This window comes from Amphiprion ocellaris, chromosome 9, assembly GCF_022539595.1.
Source record: "Amphiprion ocellaris isolate individual 3 ecotype Okinawa chromosome 9, ASM2253959v1, whole genome shotgun sequence".
NCBI classification, from domain to species: domain Eukaryota; kingdom Metazoa; phylum Chordata; class Actinopteri; family Pomacentridae; genus Amphiprion; species Amphiprion ocellaris.
In genome coordinates this window covers 30,933,978-30,955,303 of record NC_072774.1, presented here as the reverse complement: position 1 = coordinate 30,955,303, position 21,326 = coordinate 30,933,978, and the positions used below count along the sequence as shown (strand labels likewise).

The following is a 21,326-nucleotide window of genomic DNA, read 5'->3' as shown; positions in this document are numbered from 1 at the left end:
GAGGCTGATTCCAAAAGTGAGTCACTCCCCATAGACACTAATGTTAAAATACACCACTTTATAGCAGGAAGAAACATGTTGACAGCATGGTACAAAAATCTTTTTGGTCTCTGTAGGTAAGTTCCCCATTCATGACAATTATATTATCATGACATGAAAATTATATTATCATGACATGACAATTATAATATCATAAATGGTATTCAAATTGTAATAAGGCTTAAAATTATGTGTAATTGAGGTGAGTACGGTCACAGTGGATAGGAGGAATTGGGCAATGCCAAGGTGGTTGAGCATCAGACCCACCACACTAACCTTTGAAACTGTTCTTCAGAAATCTAAGTGTTCGTCGGTCTTTTGGCTAACGTCGATCTCTAAGATGAATTGTGTATTGAGCTTTTGTTTGGCAAGCACCAAAGCATCTTTACCATCACCAACAAACACATGCCAGGCGTTTACGAAGACATGAACAGTGACATGACTGAGCAAACTAATACAGCCAAGCTAATCAGTCTAAGTAAGCAATCCAACCAGCATGTTGTATGCAGCAGTGCTAGAATCTGACTGAACCCAGTGAACAAACCAAACAAGCATACTCAACTCCTTTAGCTTAGCACGTGTGTCTAGATGTCTGTACAACTACTAGATGCTCATCAGCTAAACTAATTAGCACATTTTCAGAGGTAGCACTGATGCAATATCTCTTTGAGACAGAAATACTGAAAGCAAAAGTGCCCACTGTGCAGAATGACCCCTGTTAGTGTCATATAGCCTATATATTATGGGATTATTACTAATACTGTATTTATGTGTGAACAATATTAATGCTGTAGCTGTTGCGGGCGGGGGAAGCAGGAGAACCCAAGCGAAGACACACAGAACTGGCTGACAGGTGAATAACTGAAAAATTTATTTAAACAACTGAACCAATACATTAGTGGGGAACGGAACTGGGGGGAACAGAACTTAACCAACTACTAAAACTCTAACTCTATAAATACAAAAAAACGGAAGTTTACAAAACTGAACTGAATTACAAAAACTAAGCTGGGTAGGGGTACTCATGACATGGGGAAACTGAGAACCGAGGGGGAAGACAGGCTGGGGAAAATTCATGAACAGGTGGGAGCAAAATAGAGTCCAAGAAAGGGAAAACCAGAAGGGGGGAAAGCAACAGAGTCCATGGGGCTAAAGCAGTCCGGAGGTGGCAGGCTTGGTGGGGAGAAACAGAATCGAAGTAGGATGTGAATCTTTGAGGGTATGTGGGTCGATGATCCGGCAGGGAGTGAATGAATGAGCAGGGTTTAAATAGTGGAGGTGAGGTGGAGAACAGGTGAATGGTGTGAACTGATTGCTGCAGCTGAAACTCATTGTAGCAATCAGCAAACCAGAGTGCAGGCAGGTGAAGCAGGTGAAGCAGGAGGGAGAGAGACAGGGAGAGAGAGAGAGACATGAGGGAGAGGTGACAGACAGAGGGAGCCAGAGAGAGACAGGTCAACACAGAAACAAATCAGGACTCAAGGGAGAAAGGAGGAAAAAGAGGAAGAAGGGAAAGAAGGGCAGGGGCTAGAGCAGGATCCTAACAGTAGCTGGTCAAAGTGGAGCTAATTATGACTACTTTGGCGAATGAAAATTAAAACATATTATAATTAGCTGACCAAGTGTATTGCATAGCTGTTGTTGGTAAAGTAAAAATGTAAAGAGGAGTCTAAACAAGTATACATTTGAAATACTCAAGTAAAGTATGAGTGCTTTAGTTGTACAGTAGTTACTTCTCATCCATGCCAAATATGCCACAAAAATAAACCAAAACATGGATTTTGCAGATTACCTCTTTAATCTGTGCAGCATAAGCTTCTACCTCAGGATGACCGTGTTATCCAGGAGTGTGCAGGCGTTGGGTCAGATTCGACCATAAACTGGTCACTTCTCGGCCTGCTGCAGTCAAACTGTTACTACAGTATTCTCAGACTGAAATAAGAAACACATTTAAATTTGCATTTGAGAAGGAGCTCAGTATTACATTTCCATGCCGAGGCTGTCATGAGGAGACAGTCATGTGAGTGACGTCAGCGTGTGTCCTTGCCTTCTCACCCATCAATAAAGAGATCATTTCTAATAGCCTTCCTTGACCTTTCTTTGTGCCAGTGATTCTCGCTCCACTAAGCAGCCTAGCGGCTTATTTCATACACGGGGAGGCCAGGAACTTTGTAATTACTCCTAATTTTATTTCCACAGTGGAAATGAGCAAAGAGTGAGTTGGTTAGGCAGTGTAAGTAGGTCAACAGCAGGCTCGCAAGCCGCCCTGCTTTGGTTGGCTCAGCTCCTGTCTGCCCAGAGGAGATGATAGCAGATGAGATGAGGGCAATATGCTTATCCCCACTCCGTAAATAATGACCTACTAAAAATCCTTCCGTCACATGTCATAGGCCAGCGGGGTGAGTGAGGAGACATGCTGCCACAGGATGCTCACAGATTGGAAGTCGGTTATTAACTTCATTGGAATTTTTACCGCACCCCGGGACCACAGTGGAAAAGTCGATCAATTAAACATCCTTTTATTACCTGCAGAATTACTGAGCTCTAAGTGAGGTGTGAGCCTACATGGGCCAGATCCTAAAGTAGAAGATGTATATGTTCTTGCCACACAAGCATCTTTTATTTTGTCTCCTCCAGCTGAAAGCTTGCAAGTAGCAGGCGCAATAAATGTTGGTTTACACAAGAGCTCATTGTACTCCCACACTGAACCAGGCACAGTGTTATAAAACTGACTTCTGCTGTGTGAGGTTGAAGTGCTCCAACTGTAGTGGGCCTCTGGAGTGGAGTGGAGAGCAGAGCGGGAAATGAAGAGCGTTCACTTACAGTTATTACTGTCATTATTTTGGCTTGCCGTCGATACTGCTGCAGCCTGACAGGACGCTGATTGAGTCAAAGAAGAAAATATAGTGTTTGATGCTTTTGATGACATGTTTAACTCAGTTTGAAGTCATCCAAAAGAAGTGGAGGTGATTGGAGCTGAGAATTTTGATTGTGATTGGCAATCAAAGATTGAAGTGTTCTTTTTTAAAGTGCAGTGCGTACAGATCCTAGTAATTGAATCAAATAACCACTTACTTTTGCTCTCTGTCTTAATATGTCAGGCTTCTGAGGCCCATAGCTGGTGCGGGTGGTTAACTGGACTGCTGCCCAGGCTTGGCAGGAAAACATACTGTGATAAATGAGAATGTGCAGATGTAGCTAATTGCAGAGAAAGAAAAAAATAACCTTATCAGGAAAGCTTGCTGGGAAGTGGCTCTGTGGAGTTCCAGGGAAAATATTTTACTCCTTTAAACAGATGTCTTCATGAATTAAAATGAACTGTTTGCATAAATCCTAATGTGGTCAAGCTATGTGTGTATTTATGGTATGTAATCAGTACAAATGCTGACTGAAATGTTTGTCATTTGTGTTCAGATTTCAGATCTAGGCTAGGCTGGAACCAAAAAAAACACACACACACACACACACACAAAAAAAAAACAAAAAACAAGACACCCATTAATGCAGCTGAACCATTTTCAGCCCACCACTGTATCAACAGTAGTGAGAGGTGAGGGAGACCAATGATGAAGTCATTTTTCTCACTTTCACTACTGATGCAGTCACAGCTCTCTGGTTATGTAGGGCAGCACTGCTGAATGGATTATCAAAGGCTTGTTCCTGCCTTTCAAAATCAAACTAAACTGCATTTGGAGTAGGTGAGTTCATTCTATGAGAGGTAACTTGGGGTCTGTTTGGTCTGATTTGGTTATTAGGAAAGTCATTATTTGAATATTTAATTCCATGTGGTACTGGTGGTGTGCTTCGAATAGACACTATACTCCCACAATACCTGGCTCTGTTCCCGACAGCTTAAGAGTATGAACTGGCTGTGTTACAGAGCTTTATGTTTCATACAGGCGGATAATATGGAGGAAACAGACGGAAGCTTTCAGCAGATAATTTCAGCTGCTGTTCATTCAGCTAAACAGGAAGCATTTTGGCAGAATCGCTGCGAAAATAATTGCCTGAATACTGTATGTTGCTGTAGTCTGTAGAGGATAATAGTGAATCAAGCACATTGATAGAGCAGGTCTTGTTATGCTGTGAAATCTGTTATATTCACCTCCACTGTTTCTAATGCACTGGATGGAGCAAATGTTTGTGAATATATTTGGTTATTGTCAATCAAAATCAACCCTCAACACAACTAAAAAATGACAATACATATATATTGTAGTATACTTCCTGGTTTTGAAGTCAGCTCATGCAGTTTATGCTTTTGACTTAAAACTGAAGTGAAGCAACTTTTACATAGAAATAGACATCAGTTCCACTTAAAATCGGGACAAATGATTGACACATTGCTGATTGAATTGACAGATAGATCTTTATCTGGTGTCTGTGACAACATTCCTGCACTGGTGCACAGGTATTGATGTGTTTTTGGGTAACCAGCAGTGAGTGGTTGGTAGAGCTGAAGAGGAGAGCAACCATAGTGATGGAGAAAGAGCAGGCAACAGCAGAGACAACTAAGAAGGGTCCAAGAAAAGTTTCTGGTGCTCCAAATAAAAGAGAAACTCAGCATTCAGAAGTTGAGACAGAAGTTCCACACTGCAGGTTTAACTGTAAGATGCACATTATTAGTGATATTAGAAACATTGCTACATATCCTGAACCACACTATTGATAATAATTTTAGGATTATAGATGCCAAAAAGCATATTTTCATAATGCACTAATATATTTCAACCCAGGTCAATAAACTCTATTTATGCTTATTCTGTCTGTGTTACACAACGGCTACAGTAGCTGCACACATTACCGCACACACCAACCGTTTTGCAGTAATTGCAACATTGTTTTGCCCACTGCTGTTGCTGCCAAATTTATCCTCTTTGAGCTAAATTTGTAATATTTAATGTGCAGACTTGCTCCTTTACAGCTGACTGGAACTTTTCATCCTTGTTTCTGTGTAGAAATATTACATCAGTGATTGACAATTGCCAGTTTGGGAGCAAATAAAAATGATACTGAATTCAATGAGTGAAAATATGGTGCTCAGGTTATTAAACACATTAGGGAGCAACTGTTTAAGGAAAAGCTGTGAGTTAAGGGTTTGATTTTGCTGAATAAATAAGACAGACTGGTAGTGTAGTTTTTGAGGTTTGCACAGGATTAATTTGAGCCCTTATACCCAAAGTACATAAAGTAACGTACCATTCTAAATATAATTTCATTTACTGTCAGAATGCTTAGCGAATCAGTGTCCTAAAACAACCTGAAACTTAACTGCAGTGAAACTGAAACTCAAAAAAATCTATGAAAGAAACCTAACGACCTTGTTTATCTCCTCTGGCCAGATTCTGCTGGAGCCGGCGGTGATCCAGGACGTCCTGTCTGCAGGCAGCCACCTGCAGCTGCTGGAGCTGCTCAGTCTCTGCTCACACTACCTCATCCAGGTACACACACACACACGCACGCACGCACGCACGCGCACACGCACGCACACGCACACGCACGCACGCACGCACGCACACACACACACACACACACTGCTGTCCTTGTGTGTGAGCTGCAGATGTTACCTGAGAAATTAAAGAAATAACTGATTCACAACACAGGGTCCCATCACCCTAATGGAAAGTCTGTAATATCATTGAGTTTTCAGAGGTGTGTTTCTCTTAGGAACAGTTGATTCTCTCTGCAGGGGATTAGAGAGTACATTTACAAATGAGCCACTTAAATTCAAGTGGAACAGCTTTTACTTACTTGTACAGCTTATTTCACACCTTTATTGTACAAGGTATCCCTAAAGTCTGGACGCATAGGAAACCTCATTAACTATCATTTTTTTTCCCTCCACAGATTAAATATGGCTTTGTTGAAAGAAGAAATAGTTGAACGGTTACTTCTCAGTGGATGTGACATAGGGCTGCAGCTATTGATTATTTTAGTAATCGAGTATTCTATCGATTATTCTGGCGATTAATCAAGTAATCGGATTCCGCGCTTAGTGTGTGCATTACAGCATCACAAATGGGAGTGAGCGCTGTGCAACAGAAATAACCATCCTTGTGTATTGTACATATATAGTATAGTACAGGGGTATTGTACATATATAGTATAGTACAGGGGTATTGTACATACATTTCAGTTTTTGTCGACTCACACAAAGTCTCACTGTGTCAAACTGTATTCACAGTTCAGTCCTCTGATCTGTTAAAAGCCATAAACACTAGAAAAGCTGCACTAGTTAAAAAAAGAATTAAAAATCCTTTCATGATTTGTTGATTATAGCTCCAGGTCCATACTGGATGAAGTCTGGGTCCAGACTTGGACCGCAGTCCACCAGTTAGTGACCTGGGGTATAGTATGTACTGGATTAAACAAAGCCTCGATTCAGAGAATTTTGCCTCCAGGAATTTTAGTAATCGAATTCCTCGAAAAGCTTGAAAAATCATTTCAGCCCTAATGTGAAAGATGATTGTATGGAAAGATACGCTGAAAGTAAAGAACTGGTCATAGCTAAAATTCATGGTAGCCCCAAAAAAATCACTTCCCTAATCCAACCCTAGCTGTCAATATGTCCGTCCTTCAGGTCCACTGAGAAGTACCAGTTCAACTCTTTCTTCTTTCAACAAAGATATATTTAATGTGCAGAGGCAAAAAAATCATAGTTAATGAGATTTCCTATGCGTCCAGACTTTAGGGACACCCTGTATTAATATCCAAATCATTAGCTGCACTACCGACCAGTCAGGGTCTCACACAACAGAGCAGCATGGAACAAGAACTGCACTTGCATTTTGATTTTTACATTTCATTTTTTTTGGCATTTTGGCCTTCAGAGGTTGACATTATATGAGGGAACGAACTGTAGACATTATTAGGCAGTCAGGACTTCCAACATTTCTTACCTTTAGATATGAAAAATAACATAATGTCATTCTGCAAAGAGATTGTTGTGACTGTATTGGTACTGACTGCTTATTTCTGATAAAAATACTGATATGACTCTATCATGTTTTCACTGGTAGTGCAATAAAAGACCAAGACTAGACTAAAAATGAAGAACAACCAGTGTCAAGCTAACATCTGTACCAGCCGTGTGCTTTTTGATTCCCTAATATCGCTTGAGTGTTTGTGCACATACAAAACAATGACAGGAATAAAGTGTTTACAGGCTGAATCACCTGGATTCCCTGTGGAACTATCCTGGTTAATCAACACCATCTCTGATATAATGATGTGCAAATGAGAAAAACAGAGAATAAACAGCAACACCAATAAAGGAAGAGTTCAAGATTTTCGGAGGAACACTTTTTTTCTTTTTTGCTTTCTAACCTACAGCTAGATGAGAAGATTACATTCAATCTCAAGACTTGATGCTAAATATGTAACTGAACCAGTTTAAATACTGGAAACAAGAGGGTACAGTTAACCCGGTTTGGTCTGGAATAGAGCTGCCATGATAACAGATTATCACTACATCATTATGGGGGCCAAAAGAAGTCACAATAATGATATTATTGCAATATCTGTAGAAATGTAGAAAAACACAAGTTGTCATCCAAATTCATCACATTAACCTTGTTAATTGTGTGTTTTGTCCGTTTTCTGGCAAATGAATGAGTTTAGGGAGGCGGAGGGACAATCTGTTCTATATGTTGTTTTTATGTGTGGGTGACAACCAGATAGTTACTGTTGTTGGAATATTTACCATATCACCTTTTGATTATTGCTAACCTGACATCAACATGTCATTTTTTAAAAATATCACAAATATTACCCTGGTCTGCACACTTTATTATTTAATCCTGTGTCCTCAAATCTCCCCCACAGGAACCTTTTTATGCTGTATTTTACCATCCAGGTCTGTAGCGTTACATCACAATGGTAAAAATGGCTCTGATGTGCCATCTGGTGGTCATAAAGGAATAATCTCTGTTGACTTGCATTCAAGAGCAGACCACATCTCATTAGAAAGAAAATGGCAAACTGCTTTTCTTTGTTGTTTATTTATTTATTTATTTTTTGTTCATTTTGTTTTGTGTGCTCAACACAACTGTCATATCCGCTGACTGTTGTATTTGCTATTTGATTGGAGTAAAGACAGGCCAATAACATTGATTTCCTGATACACACTGCAGTAGCTGATTGAAAATCAGATATATCAGCTGGTCAATCATCTGTATGATCCCACGGATACTGATGAAGTTAATTGAGTGCTGAATAATGATCAGTACTGTACTTGCTGTGCACTGCAGCGTCATTTTAACTGGTATTAATGTGTTTCTGTCATTGTGATTATTTGTATAATCATCATTTTAATAAGACCTGTATCAGGAGTGTCAGACTGATTTTAGTTCAGGGGCCACATTCAGCCCAATTTGATCTTAAATGGGCCAGACCAGTAAAATCATACCATAATAACCTATAAATAATGACAGATCCAAATTTTTCCCTTTGTTTTAGTGCAAAAAAGTACATTCATATCACTTCTGGCACCGACGCGAGTAGCGGCCTCTTCACTAGCTCCGTCTGTGTCCAAGTTTGTTAACTGTTTTTAGCTTTTTTTTTCAACTTTTTCTACACGCATCAGCTATGTATTATTATATAACCTATGAATATGGATTTGTTTTTCTTGAATTTCCCTCGGGATTAATAAAGTATCTATCTCTATCTATCTATACTGAAAATGTTCACATTTAATTAACAATTTTTTACAAGACACTATGAACAACTTGAATTTTTTGAAGGGAAATAAGAGCAATTTCAACAATATTGTGCTCCAGTTTATCATTTCCACATTACAACTCACAGAGTCGACAAAGGCACAAAACATTTAGTCACAGGTATCTGGAACTGAACAATATAATATTATACAACTTAAATTTACAATCATTTCCACGTCTGTGTAGTAATCCTGCCGCACCACACAACCTAAAGTGGGAAGTATTAAGGAATAGGTTGAGTTATCCCCCTGCATTGTAAATGTATAAAATTTATACACAAAAATGCATAAAAGTTGTGGCAGTGCATTAACAATTAAGTTCCATCAAACCAGACTCTGCTGTACTGAAGCTGCTGACTGACATTATATTGCACAATGTTCAATGCCTTTAAATATTTTCACAGTAAGGATGCATTTTCACCTTTGTAATTTTTACATTTTGCGAAATCATCCTGTGGGCCGGATTGGACCCTCTAGTGGGCCGATTTTGGCCTGCAGGCCAATTGTTTGACACCCGTGGCCTATGTGCCTTTTTGCTCTGACTCCTGATTCTGACTTTTCAGAATTGAGATACACACTACATACTTTTTTGCTTGCAAAATAGTAGTAGTAGTAGTAAATTACAATTTCAGGTCAAATGTCTGCTTTTACAGTGGCAGATCCATAAGGTTTCACATTATTAGCATTACATTATGAAATGAAGGATGTAGAATGTAGCCGCTTGTTTGCATGTGCTGAAGGACAACCAGAAGATGGCAGTCTTATTCCACTAGTCAGACTTTCATTTCTTGTATTTCACCCTTTCTGTCTCTCTGACTGTCTCCATTTGGCATCTGTGATGTTGTCATGACACTGAAATTAAAGCAGAGTTAATGCATATGTATATACATGTGGCTTATATGTGTATATGTTTTGGGATTGAGTGTGTTTCTCCAACTTTTCTACCATTATAATTTGCAAATATGACCCTCTACAGACTAAATGATACCAAAAAAAAAAAAACTAAATGGACTTTTACATAAGTACATTTTTTATACACCAGCTTAATAAAATAATTCCAACTTATTGGAGCTGATCAGGATCATTTGAAACCTAAAAATTGTTGCTCCACTTTCTTATCAGAGTGAAGATTCACATGGCATATGTTTTGCCAGTAAGTTACCACCCATAACCACTCTTTAAATGTCTATTTATATAGACTCTTTCTCACAAACGTCCTCCTCATTGGTGTATTTGAAGAGTCACATGATCTGACAGCTGTCTCTGAAGCCTTGTAACTGTTGTTGATGGTGAAAGCATCCATTCATCTCTGTGTGTTTTTTTTATATATTCATCCCCCAGGAGCTGAGCAGCGTGAACTACCTGGAGCTGTACCGCGTGGCCGACCTGTTCCACCTCCCCGCCTTAGAGGAGGCCGTGGTGGGCTTCCTGGTGGAGCATCTGTCTGAGCTGAGCCAGAGCCGGAAGGACGAAGCTCTGCAGCTGCCCTACCGCCTCCTCAGGGAGGTGCTGAAGAGCGACCGTCTCACCTCCCTGAGCGAGGAGGAGATATGGAAGGTACGGCTCTGGAAGCTCGCGTGTGTGTGTGTGTGTGTGTGTGTGTGAGTGATGTGGGCATGAGTTTTCCATGTGATGCAGTGTTAAAGTGTTAAAGCTCAGTGTTATGGTAATATTTAGATGAAAAGGGAAGTGAGAAACAATCATATCTGCTGAACAAATTGCATCTTGGCACCAAACTTCTCAGTACATATGACACAGAAACACACACACACACACACACGCACAGACACACACACACACACACACACAAACACACACACACACGCACAGACACACACACACACACACACACACACACACACACACACGCACACACACGCACAGAGCAATACGCGACAAATTAAACACTGCCATCTGCGTCTCATATACTGTTTGTTTAAATAAATGAGGATATGCAACGTGAAGGACTGTTTCTGACTGCACAAGATGCTGTCAGTCCATGCATCCCATGGCAGCGTGCATGGGATGAACTGCAGGGATTGTGGAGTGAAGCAGGCAGTAGCGGGGTGGGGACTCGCCGTTTTGACTGTTCATTTGCACCAATCAGCCCCCGCACCACTCCCACTACCTCCCCCCTCCACCTCAGTTCTTTCTCCCTCTCTTTCTTTTCTCCCCTTCTCTTCTCTGATTAGGCCCACCGCGGCTCCATCAGGGCCCCAATCCCCCAGCTGTCACTCGGCCGCCCGTCTGATTGAAAACAATCAGGCCTCTGATGGCACAATTACCCTGACCCTTTAGCCAGCCGCCGCCGCCATAATCAGCCTCTGATTAGGCTGCTTTGGGCCTCCTTCACTTCGCCCAGAAGGTTAATTTGGGCATCAGACGGAAGCGAACAGCAAGCGGGGGCTGTCGTCCGAAAGGATGGGGGGCTGGAGGGTGGCGCGGCAATACCGGACCGATATAGCTCGGACGTCAATCATCGTCACTCAGAGTTTTCTTAGAGTCTCTCACGCTCTGGAAATCACATTTTCTCTGCCTTTGTTTTTTTTCTTCCCCCCCCCCCCTCTCTCTCTCTTTTTCTTTCTTGCCATCCTTTGCTCTGCCTTCCTGGAGCTTCCCCTCCTCCCCTTTACCTCTCTCCCTCACTATCTCTTTCCCTCCCCTTTTCACCAACACACACTCTCTTTCTCACACACTTTCTCTTTCAGTGGAAGGAGGGAGTTGATTTATTCTGTGCCCCGAGGAAGTTGTGTGATGCAGCGTGACCTTCACAGTCAGCTGCCGTAGTGCACACACACACACACACGCACACACACACACACACACACACACACACTGTCACTTCAGAGCGATGAGGAGGAGGGAGGCGGGGTGAGCAATAGAGGAAAGGGAGGAAGAGACAGGAGAGTGGCACAGATACCGCAAAAAGACAGAAGCCTGACTTGCATGTTTGTTGCATATTCACACCTTGAGAAGGGGACATAAAGGAAAGACAGTTTGTAGAGTAGAGATAGTGCACACGTCACGTCACACTCACCAGATCCTGTGTTTTTATATCAGCTGTGTTATTGTGAATTTGATTTGTTCTTCCTCGTGTCCATTCCGCCCCCCCAAAACTTGCCTTTATTCCGCCGTAATAAGTTCTCAGTCTCTGCAACGACTGCTTTAAAAACCACTTTGTTTTCCTGATAATGGTATCAGTGATCTCCAGTCATTTCGCCCACATTCACACCTCGTCGCAGCTAAATAACCTTCCACTGCTCTCCAGTTCAATTAAATCCCTTCCCTGCTACCCAGTTCGCCTGCATTAAACAAAGGAGGGCGCCTGTGGATATTTGCAGTCTGTATATTGAATGCTGCTGATTAATAAATGCTTGTGTGCGCGTGCGTGCGTGTGTGTGTGTGTGTTTGTGTGTGTGTTGGCAGCTAAGGCTCCAGTGCTAGCTTTTCCTCAATCTTGCCATAATAGCCTATAGGTGTCTAGAAAAATAATTCTGATTAGCAGTCCTTCAATCGTTTCTTTCCTCACTTCTTGTTTTTTCTTCCCTTGTTTGTCCTCTAATCTTTTATTCGTTTCATATTTTCTTTCCTTTCCTTTTGGACCGTTTATTCCGTCTTCCCTCTCTCTGTTCTCAACTTCTTGTCTTGTATTATCGTATTCTTCCTCCTCCTCATTTTTCTTTTTGAATTGACTGGATGAAAATGACGAGGCTGTGGAGCTTTTTGGTTCAAATTAAACATGAAAAGAAATCAAAGATCTCCTCAGAGTTGTTATTATTTTCTCTGGATTATCCCCTTGACTTTGTGCAAAAATCTATGTCAGAATATCAAAGCCATATTAAACTGAACTTATTTCATCAATAATGTATAAAAGACGGCAACGCACAGTGAATTTAAAATGATGTACCCCATTTAAACTGTAATCTCTTAGTGGAACAGTAATTTGACAGTTAACAAATTGTGCTTTAAAATGTCATGACATGCTAAATTTTGGTAGTATTATAGGCTAACTTTATATGACAAAATGTTTCCCATTTCAGATGGTAATGACTGCTGGTGTTTCCTTTTTTTCTGTATTTAGTTGGTGGTTTTGTGGCTGGAACACGACTGTCGATATCAGTACACCGAGGATCTGCTGCAGCACGTCCGCTACGGCCTGATGGACGTGCCCACCCTGCACCACCTCGCCCGTAGCCATCCTCTGGTCCAGTCCAGCCCCACCGCTGCCGCCCTGGTGGACGAGGCCCTGGACTACCACCACTCCACCTTCGCTCAGCCCCTCCACCAGTCAGCTCGCACCAGGCCTCGCTTCCAGTCCCTCACCCTCTACATAGTCGGGGGGCGCAAGCGTGAAGTGAGCAGAGTCAGGGAGCTGCGGTACTTCAACCCAGCTGCACAGGAGCATGTACGCGTGGCAGGCGGGTCCAACTGGAGCGAGCTGGCACCCATGCCCACCGGGCGCAGCCACCACTGCGTGGCTGTGATGGGGAACTTCTTATTTGTTGTGGGCGGCGAAGTGGAGCACGCCACTGGGAGGACGTGTGCCGTACGGACTGCCTGTAGATACGACCCCAGGGGCAACCAGTGGACTGAGATTGCCCCCATGAAGGCCTGCAGAGAACACTTTGTCCTGGGAGCCCTGGGTCAGTACCTGTACGCAGTGGGGGGCAGGAATGAGCTGAGACAGGTGCTGCCCTCTGTGGAGCGCTACTGTCCCAAGAGGAATAAATGGATGTTTGTCCAGCCGTTCGACCGCTCACTGTCCTGCCACGCCGGCTGTGTGGCTGACAGCCTGCTCTGGGTCTCAGGTACTCAAGGAGACAGAAGAAGAAGTCAACATACACACTCTCCTAAAAGTGTTTCTGTTTAGTCCCTGTATATACATGCATAAACACACAGATTCCAGGGTGTTGTTCTTTGTGTTGCAGGTGGAGTAACAAACACTGCTCAGTACCAAAATCGGCTGATGGTGTACGACCCAGAACAGGTAACTATGAAGTAGTGAGATCTGGCTTTATGTATTGAACAAAGGAGTCTTACAGGCGTTTGAATGTTTTATCCTATTACAACTGTGTACTTGAATAGTTTAGTATACTGTGTTATTGCTGACCATATTCCCTCAAGTCAGTATTTTTTTTATGTAATCAATGCATGGAGAAACTGAATAATGTGAGAGGGGTTGCTTATAGTGAAAACTTACAGAAAATTACCATCAAATTACCATTACCATCAAACTCTACAGCTTTTTAACACACTTTTTTGGTTTTACAGCCTGTAACTTTACTGTTTTGGTTCCCTTTCCCTGCTCCCTTCTTTGCTAGCAGCAGTAAGCAGCTGTTATCATTTAAAAAAAAGATCTGATAAACCCCCTGTACACAAGCTGCCCAGGACCAAACAGAAGACAGATAAAATTAGCGACTAGCTGGTAAACATAATGCAGCATTTAACAAACTAAAAAGATTCATATTTTCCCTCCGGAGCCCATGGAGATCAAATAGAGTTAGATTGGTTTATTTAATAAGTACCAGACATAAATTTGCCAGGCAGTCAGAAGCAGGACTTTAAATGAATGCAAGTGTTGCTCCATGTCTTCTGGATATGGATAAATAACTGTAAGCAAACACATTTAAAGTTATAATATGTCAATATGTACAGCTTGTTATGCTGCTCCTTAGTGTCCGGAACAAATCAACTAATAATTTTATTGTTAGGAATGAAAATTCAGCCACTTCTCTGCCAGGAAGCCAATAGGTTTCATTCACTTCTGTGCAGATGTTGTATTAAGAGCAACTTATTGTGATTTCAACATGTTTTGACCCTCATCAGGATCAGTTAAAAGTCTGTTTCTCAGTGTTCCTACCTGTTTAAGGCTGCTTTGAATGACATTTTTTTTGTTGTGAGGTGATGTAGTGCTTGCTTTAAAAAAAAAAAAAAAAGTGCGCCAGAACAGCGTTGGTGTAACAATAATGGCCTTTTTCGTTGCAGAAACTGAAAGCAGACAGGTATCAAGTGTTTGCTAATTGATTTTCGCACCATTTGGAAATTAATGGAAATAACTGACATCCTGGAAAATAGAGGAACTACATAATGAAATCTTGAAACTTTAGCTTACTTCTTCTTCAGTAAAGTACTGTGTATGGGACTCGTAGTCCATCAATCGTGTTTGTAGATACAACAACAAACAAAACCCCTACTGGTACAGGCCTGTTAATGTAAATCCTCTGAATATTACTTCTACAAGGTTACAACCTTTCATCTTCAATACAAAGTAAGCAATCATATGGGCACGTTCATCTCTTTCGGTGCATCATGGATAAGAAAATTTGACATTTAATATAATTTCTGTGTTTGGACACACAGCTCCCCACACTGGATTGTAGTAAGCTGCAGTTTCTGTTTGTGTATGTATAAGAACCAGCTGTTAAAGAGGCCTGGGTGGCAGTGAGGCTGTATATAGTCTGGAGGTATGCAGTGTATATATGCGTAAGGTGCATATCCATATGGGTATGTGTTTGTACATGTCTGCGTGGAAGCGAGGGAACGAAGAAGCGAGTGAAAGAGAGGGAGAGAGTCTCATTTGTATTCACCATGAATCTACATTCACCTGCCAGAGCAACAGCAACCCCCCACCCACTCTACCCTCAACAGATGGCCACCCGTCAGCTCCCAGCAGACACACACACACACACACACACACACACACACACACACACACACACACACACACACACACACACACACACACACACACACACACTCTCTCTCTTTCTCATTCTCTGCCTCAATCAAGCACTCACACTCACACACACACACACACGCTGACACAAAATAAGCTTCGACACACTTAGTGAAATGAGCAGGGATCCTTGGTGTAAAATGGAGTGGCTGAAACATATGATTAGAAATAGGGAGGGAAGTCATTAGTACAAACCAGAGCTCCAGTGTCACGTTATTTATCTAGCACTGAGCATACATCAATTACCCATGCATGGATATGCTTAAATATTAATCTTCTTATTCATCCTCCTTTCCTTTTCCACCCTCTCTGTTTCTCTTTCCCTCCCTCTTTGTACTACATCTCTCATTTTCTCCCTTCTTTCTTCAAATCCATCTTCCTTTTTCTCCCCCACCTCCACCTCCTCCTCAGGACCAGTGGTTGGCCCGCAGCCCCATGTTGCAGAGGCGAGTGTACCACGTCATGGCGGCGGTGAGGAGGCAGCTCTACGTGCTCGGCGGGAACGACCTGGATTACAACAACGACCGCATCCTGGTCCGTCACATCGACTCCTACAACATGGACCTGGACCAATGGACGCGCTGCTCCTTCAGCCTCCTCACAGGTGGGCAGCGTAATACAACCACCGCATGAAGCATAAACACTCTAATTGGTGCCGGAGATAACTAAGCAGTTGATTGTGAACAACTGGCCAACCTACATGATGGTGTTTCTTTCTTCCAACGCTCCTAAAACAGTAAAAGCAAAGCTGAAAGTGACATGGAAATTGCAGCTAGATGGGATGATTGTTACCACTCTCTTGTCTTTACGCTAAATATGAAGGAGATGGTTAGCCTATCTTAGGATAAAGACTAGAAATGGGCCAAAACAACTAGCTCCGTGTCTGCCTAAAAATACAGAAAACCCACGTCTGCTGAGCCAAATCTTTTGAATTCACTTTACTGGGGAAATACGCTGTCTACTATGTTATCCTCCATAAAACTACAATTTGTTTTTATTTTTACACTTGGGTTTTAAGGATTAGGGTTGTAAGGATGAAACAAACCAGATGAAGGGTATTAATAGTGAGATTTAGAAGTGTTAGTTGGTGGATTTTGTAGCTTTGGACAGAGCCATACTAGCTATTCCTTTGTCTCCAGTCTGTATTCTAAACTAAGTCTGGCTGGAGTTTCATAAATGAGACATATGAGTTGTCTAATGTGACTCTTGGGAAAAAGCGTATTCCTAAAAATGTTTCTTTACAACTGCGGCCCTGTCCAGTCAAACTGCACACAGTGCCCGAAACCACTTTAGCCTCAGTCTAAATGCATGTACAATGACACTTTGTTGCATTTAGCATCTAAAGAATGAGATATTTCTCTTAAGCGTTGGTGGAGACCTAAAACAGAGCTAAAAAAACAGCTGCTCTGCATCAGCTGAAAGTGAACTTTAAATCTATATATATCTCCAGAGCTTTGTGTGACCCCAGAAGGTCACCAAATCAGTTACTGCAGGTTTATTTAAAATATATTTATAAAAGAAGACACATATTTGGATTTTTAATACATATAGAAAACTGAAGACACTACGCACGCCCATATGGAAGCCATTTCATTCTAAATCTGACCATAATTTACAAAACTAACATCATGTTGTCTTTAATGAGATTTAAAACTAGCATTTGAGACCAGAAACCTATTAGGAAAATGTTTCCTGAGGTAATAAATCAAGGAAAAAGTAGATAAATACTAACATCTTTTTGTAACCAGAGGTGTTGCCCCCTGCTGGCCATTAGAAATAACGTACATTTATGTCACCTCTGCATTGACTTAATTTTTCAGACTCATATGCTACGTTCATACTTCATATACAGTTGAAATTTTTGGCTTTTTCAGTTAAAAGTGATGGGCAACGGCTGGGAATTAGCACTTGTGCTAAATTTGGCTTATTTACTGCAACCTTGTGTAAACTTATGAGATTGTATGTTCATTAATATGCACTGTCCAGGCAAAATAGATAAAGAAATGAAAATGTAATGAAATGAAAATGACACATACTCAGCTGTGACAGCAACATTTGAATGGGTCACTGTCAGTTAAATGTGGCCCACCTTGGTTTGATCTTGTAACTTTAAATGGCTGTTTATTTAACCATCACTGTTTACTGTTGAAGTAAAACACTTTAGATCTGAAACCAAGTTTTAAGGGGTTTGATGTTAACTCTATCTGGAACAAAATATAAAGTTAATTCCAAAGATGTAGTGTACATATGTGGTACATATGACCTTAGGATGAGTACAGCTCCCTCCCCCTCTTCTCATCAGATTGAAAACAACACATTAAACCTCCCTGCTGTTTGTGAGTAGGCGGTAAGATGATGTACAGTTAAAACACATACGTGTCCGTGTTGAACCTGTGGGTATGCTGTGTCATTAGCCTCCAGGGTGGTAGTGGAATGGAGTATAGGCACTTAAACACATTCTATCATGCAGGATGTTGTGATCAGATTGTTTTTTCATTTCATGTTATAGATTCTCAAGCTTTACATTCCAGGTGACTTTATGTTTCCTCCCTCCTCCTCTACTCCTGTTTGACTTTCCCCCCCTGTTCTTGGATCCTCTCCTCTTATTATATCTGTAAAAGTTTAAAGACAAAGTCACAGAAAGACAACAGGAGCTCAATCTTAGCTCTCCATACACTCCCGCCCTTGCCCCATCTTTCTCCATTTATCTCCCTCTCAGCCTCCTGGGGGACGCGGGAGTCATATTGTCAGAATGCCCTCTGCTTGGCACAGTGAAGCATTGTGTTGGCTCTGTCCTCCTTCAGGTCAAAACGAGTCCGGAGTGGCCGTCCACGATGACAGGATCTATGTGGTTGGAGGATACTCCATTTGGACTAATGAGCCTTTGGCATGCATTCAGGTGAGAGGTGTGGATGTTGGATTTAGAGAATTATCAGATCAAGTGATATCAATTGAGCTCATCTGTTGGAACTGTGCTGCTCATACAATGCAGCAGCCCACAAATGATTAATTACACGGTGCAGCTTGTATTCTTAGACAGTGAGCCGTGGCCTTGACGAATTCTGTTTAGAGTACCAGTTTTTCAGCTTCAACGTAAAGGTGAAGATTAAATGTCACAGATTTCTGAAAAAACAGTACTGAAGATGTATACTGTATATGTCAGATTTAACCCACAACCTCCACTTCTGGAACTGCATCAGATTTTTTTCTTTCCTCCAAAGTTATAACAGCTACTGGAATTTGAGTAGTGTGCATGATGGGCATGTGAAGACTGGGTAGTTTTAACAAGGACAGCTGTTTCTATTCAATTCCAGTTGGGAACTAAGAAGCTGTAATTGACTTTTCTCTTGGATAATTATATAGGAGAACAAAGACTTAGAATTTATTGATTAAAAGGTACATCCAAGAAGGCAAGAAGAAAACTACTTTCAGAGTTTAGTACTAGGTGGTTTTAATCACATGTATATCATTGTTTTGTATGAAAATTGGAAAGTATACTTTATCATGCAAAATCTTATTTTTTTCTTATTATTCTATATTATTAAATCAAAGCCATTTTTTTAAATATATGAGCTGAGTGGTATCTTTTTAAAAATGTACTTACAGTGACAACACTTCCAAGGTGATGTTGGCTGGTATCAAGGTTCAAGGTTACATTATTTATACGCGTGGGTAGATTTGTTTTGCAGAAAAAATAATTTCATTTGGCATTTCATTACAAAACACACATTGAACCTGACAGGCAGGTACTTGATCGAGTGACAAGACAAAAAAAAAAGTGCTCAGTGTTCCGGCATTCCCCAATATAGCAGCAAGGATAAATGAAAAGATAAGATGAAATAAATAAGCTCAAGATAAATAAAATAAAATGCTGACCGTGTTAGTTCACTGTGTTGACGTGCTTACAGCCTGACAGGTAAGAGCACATCTACGGCTGATGAACATGTATTCTTCTTGGTATTTGATCATAAATCAAAGTATCTTACAAATGAAAATTTGGACTTGATGATGATGCCAAAGTCAGAGACTCACAAAAGAGATTGCAACATATCCTGAGGGCAACATGAATGTGTGTGTCAAGTTTTAATAGTTATTGAGACATTTCACTTTAAATCACGGTATTTTCAGTCCCTACCTGTGTAGTGGATTGATATTATCAACATGAGAACCATGCTGTTAGCCTGCTTAAAAACTATTCCCAAAGCTTGCTATGTCTTATTTACAACTGATATAGAGTAAAACTATATTTTATAAAGGGAACCATATACTATTATATGTATTTTGCTCTTCCCAGGTGCTGGATCTCAGCACGGAGGGCAAGGAGGAGGTTTTTTATGGACCAACACTGCCATTTGCCTCCAATGGGATAGCAACCTGTTTCCTCCCCGCTCCTTATTTCACCTGCCCAAACCTACAGACTCTACAAGTCCCCCATCACAGGATAGGTGCTGTGTAAACCGCTGATTAACAAAATGCCAGAAAACTTGAAGACATGCCCAGAGGACGGAGCCATCTCAGCGAAACTCTGGACAGTCAGCGCTTGCCAACAATGACTGACACAAACCCACTTGATTATAGTAATCAATCGGGAATCTGCCACCTCTGTCACAGGAGCGCACAGGGAGTTCTGGGACACCCATATGTATTAATAGTACTCTCCTGATCTACAAGAGCCATGTTATTCTTCAAGTTTCTAGGGAACAAGCTGCTGAACAAGCTGTTACAATAATACAGGATATTTGGTGTATTTCCCCAAAGACTGAGACACCATTCATCAAGTGCAGTGAAGACAGGGAGGTAGGAAAATAACCCCAGAGGGAACAAAATGTCAACCCTATTAACAATTAAGTGACTTATGGTAAGTAGAAATTGCTGAACTGCTCAACTGTCTGCAGGAGCTCAAAGAAACGGTTCTTTTTGTGACCCATTAGAGGAGCCTTTCTAGCTTAAACCACTATATAACATTTCCATCTAACCTCTATAATCACTTTGGTGGCCTGAAAAACACGCTGATGTTTTTCAAGATATAGAAGATGAAGCCTGTTTTGTTGTTGACTCAGATCTATTTTGGGTTAACAAGTGTCAAGCACCTGAGGCTGAAACTCAGTCATTTTTTTTTAGTTCAAATAAGGTAAAAATGACTTTAAAGAATGATTTTCTGTAAAAGCAGTGACATGCTGCTGTATGTGAATAAGCTGTCGACTTGTGTAAGTGTGTGAGATTTTTATTATGCTCAGGACCTAAGACTGTTTAAATGAATGTCTGGTCATTGTCATCATAAAGAAAACATCTGAATATTCTCCAGAGTATGTATATGTATGGTACTGCATTATGTTGATTCTCAAAAACAGACACCGATCACCCACAACACTAAAACCACCTGATAAACATTTATTTTGCAGGTCATCCTTGTGCTGCTGAAACAGGTCTGATCTCTGGGACAACGTATAGTCATGCCTGGGTTCCAGCAGTGTTTAAATGGTTGGCGTGTGTCAGTGTCCACATGAATGCCAGGACTTAAGGTTTCCCAGCAGAACATTGCACTATAAGATAATCAATGTTACACACTCCATCGGTTTGTGGTTTCAATGTTGTGGCTAATCAGTGTACTGTAAACAAAAGAGAGAAAACACAATCCCTGCACTTCCCTTGTCTGCCCAAAGCAATGAGTCTGAGAGAATATATGGAGCATTTGCAGAATAAAAAAGGTACATGAATACACAGTGCTGGAATGTATTTTATGAAGGTTGTTAGTGGTCATACCAGTGGAAAGAAGTAGAGTGGTGTGTCTTTTGTGAGAATTATTCAGCAGAAATAGATAATTGCACGTCATTT

The 21,326-nt window shown here is 41.2% G+C and overlaps 1 protein-coding gene across 2 annotated transcripts in view; it reads left to right on the top strand.

Annotated features, from left to right (window-relative positions):
- Positions 1-21,212, top strand: part of klhl32 (kelch-like family member 32) — a 34,591-nt gene extending 13,379 nt beyond the window's left edge. For both annotated transcript variants that reach the window (XM_035945390.2, XM_023264667.3), the window contains exons 5-11: positions 5,382-5,480; positions 10,097-10,312; positions 12,837-13,563; positions 13,684-13,742; positions 15,903-16,095; positions 18,296-18,390; positions 19,786-21,212. In XM_035945390.2, the coding sequence (XP_035801283.1) occupies positions 5,382-5,480; positions 10,097-10,312; positions 12,837-13,563; positions 13,684-13,742; positions 15,903-16,095; positions 18,296-18,390; positions 19,786-19,947 (1,551 nt within the window). In that variant the 3' untranslated portion in view covers positions 19,948-21,212. The remainder of the gene's footprint in view (positions 1-5,381; positions 5,481-10,096; positions 10,313-12,836; positions 13,564-13,683; positions 13,743-15,902; positions 16,096-18,295; positions 18,391-19,785) is intronic.
- Positions 21,213-21,326: the final 114 nt, after the last annotated feature.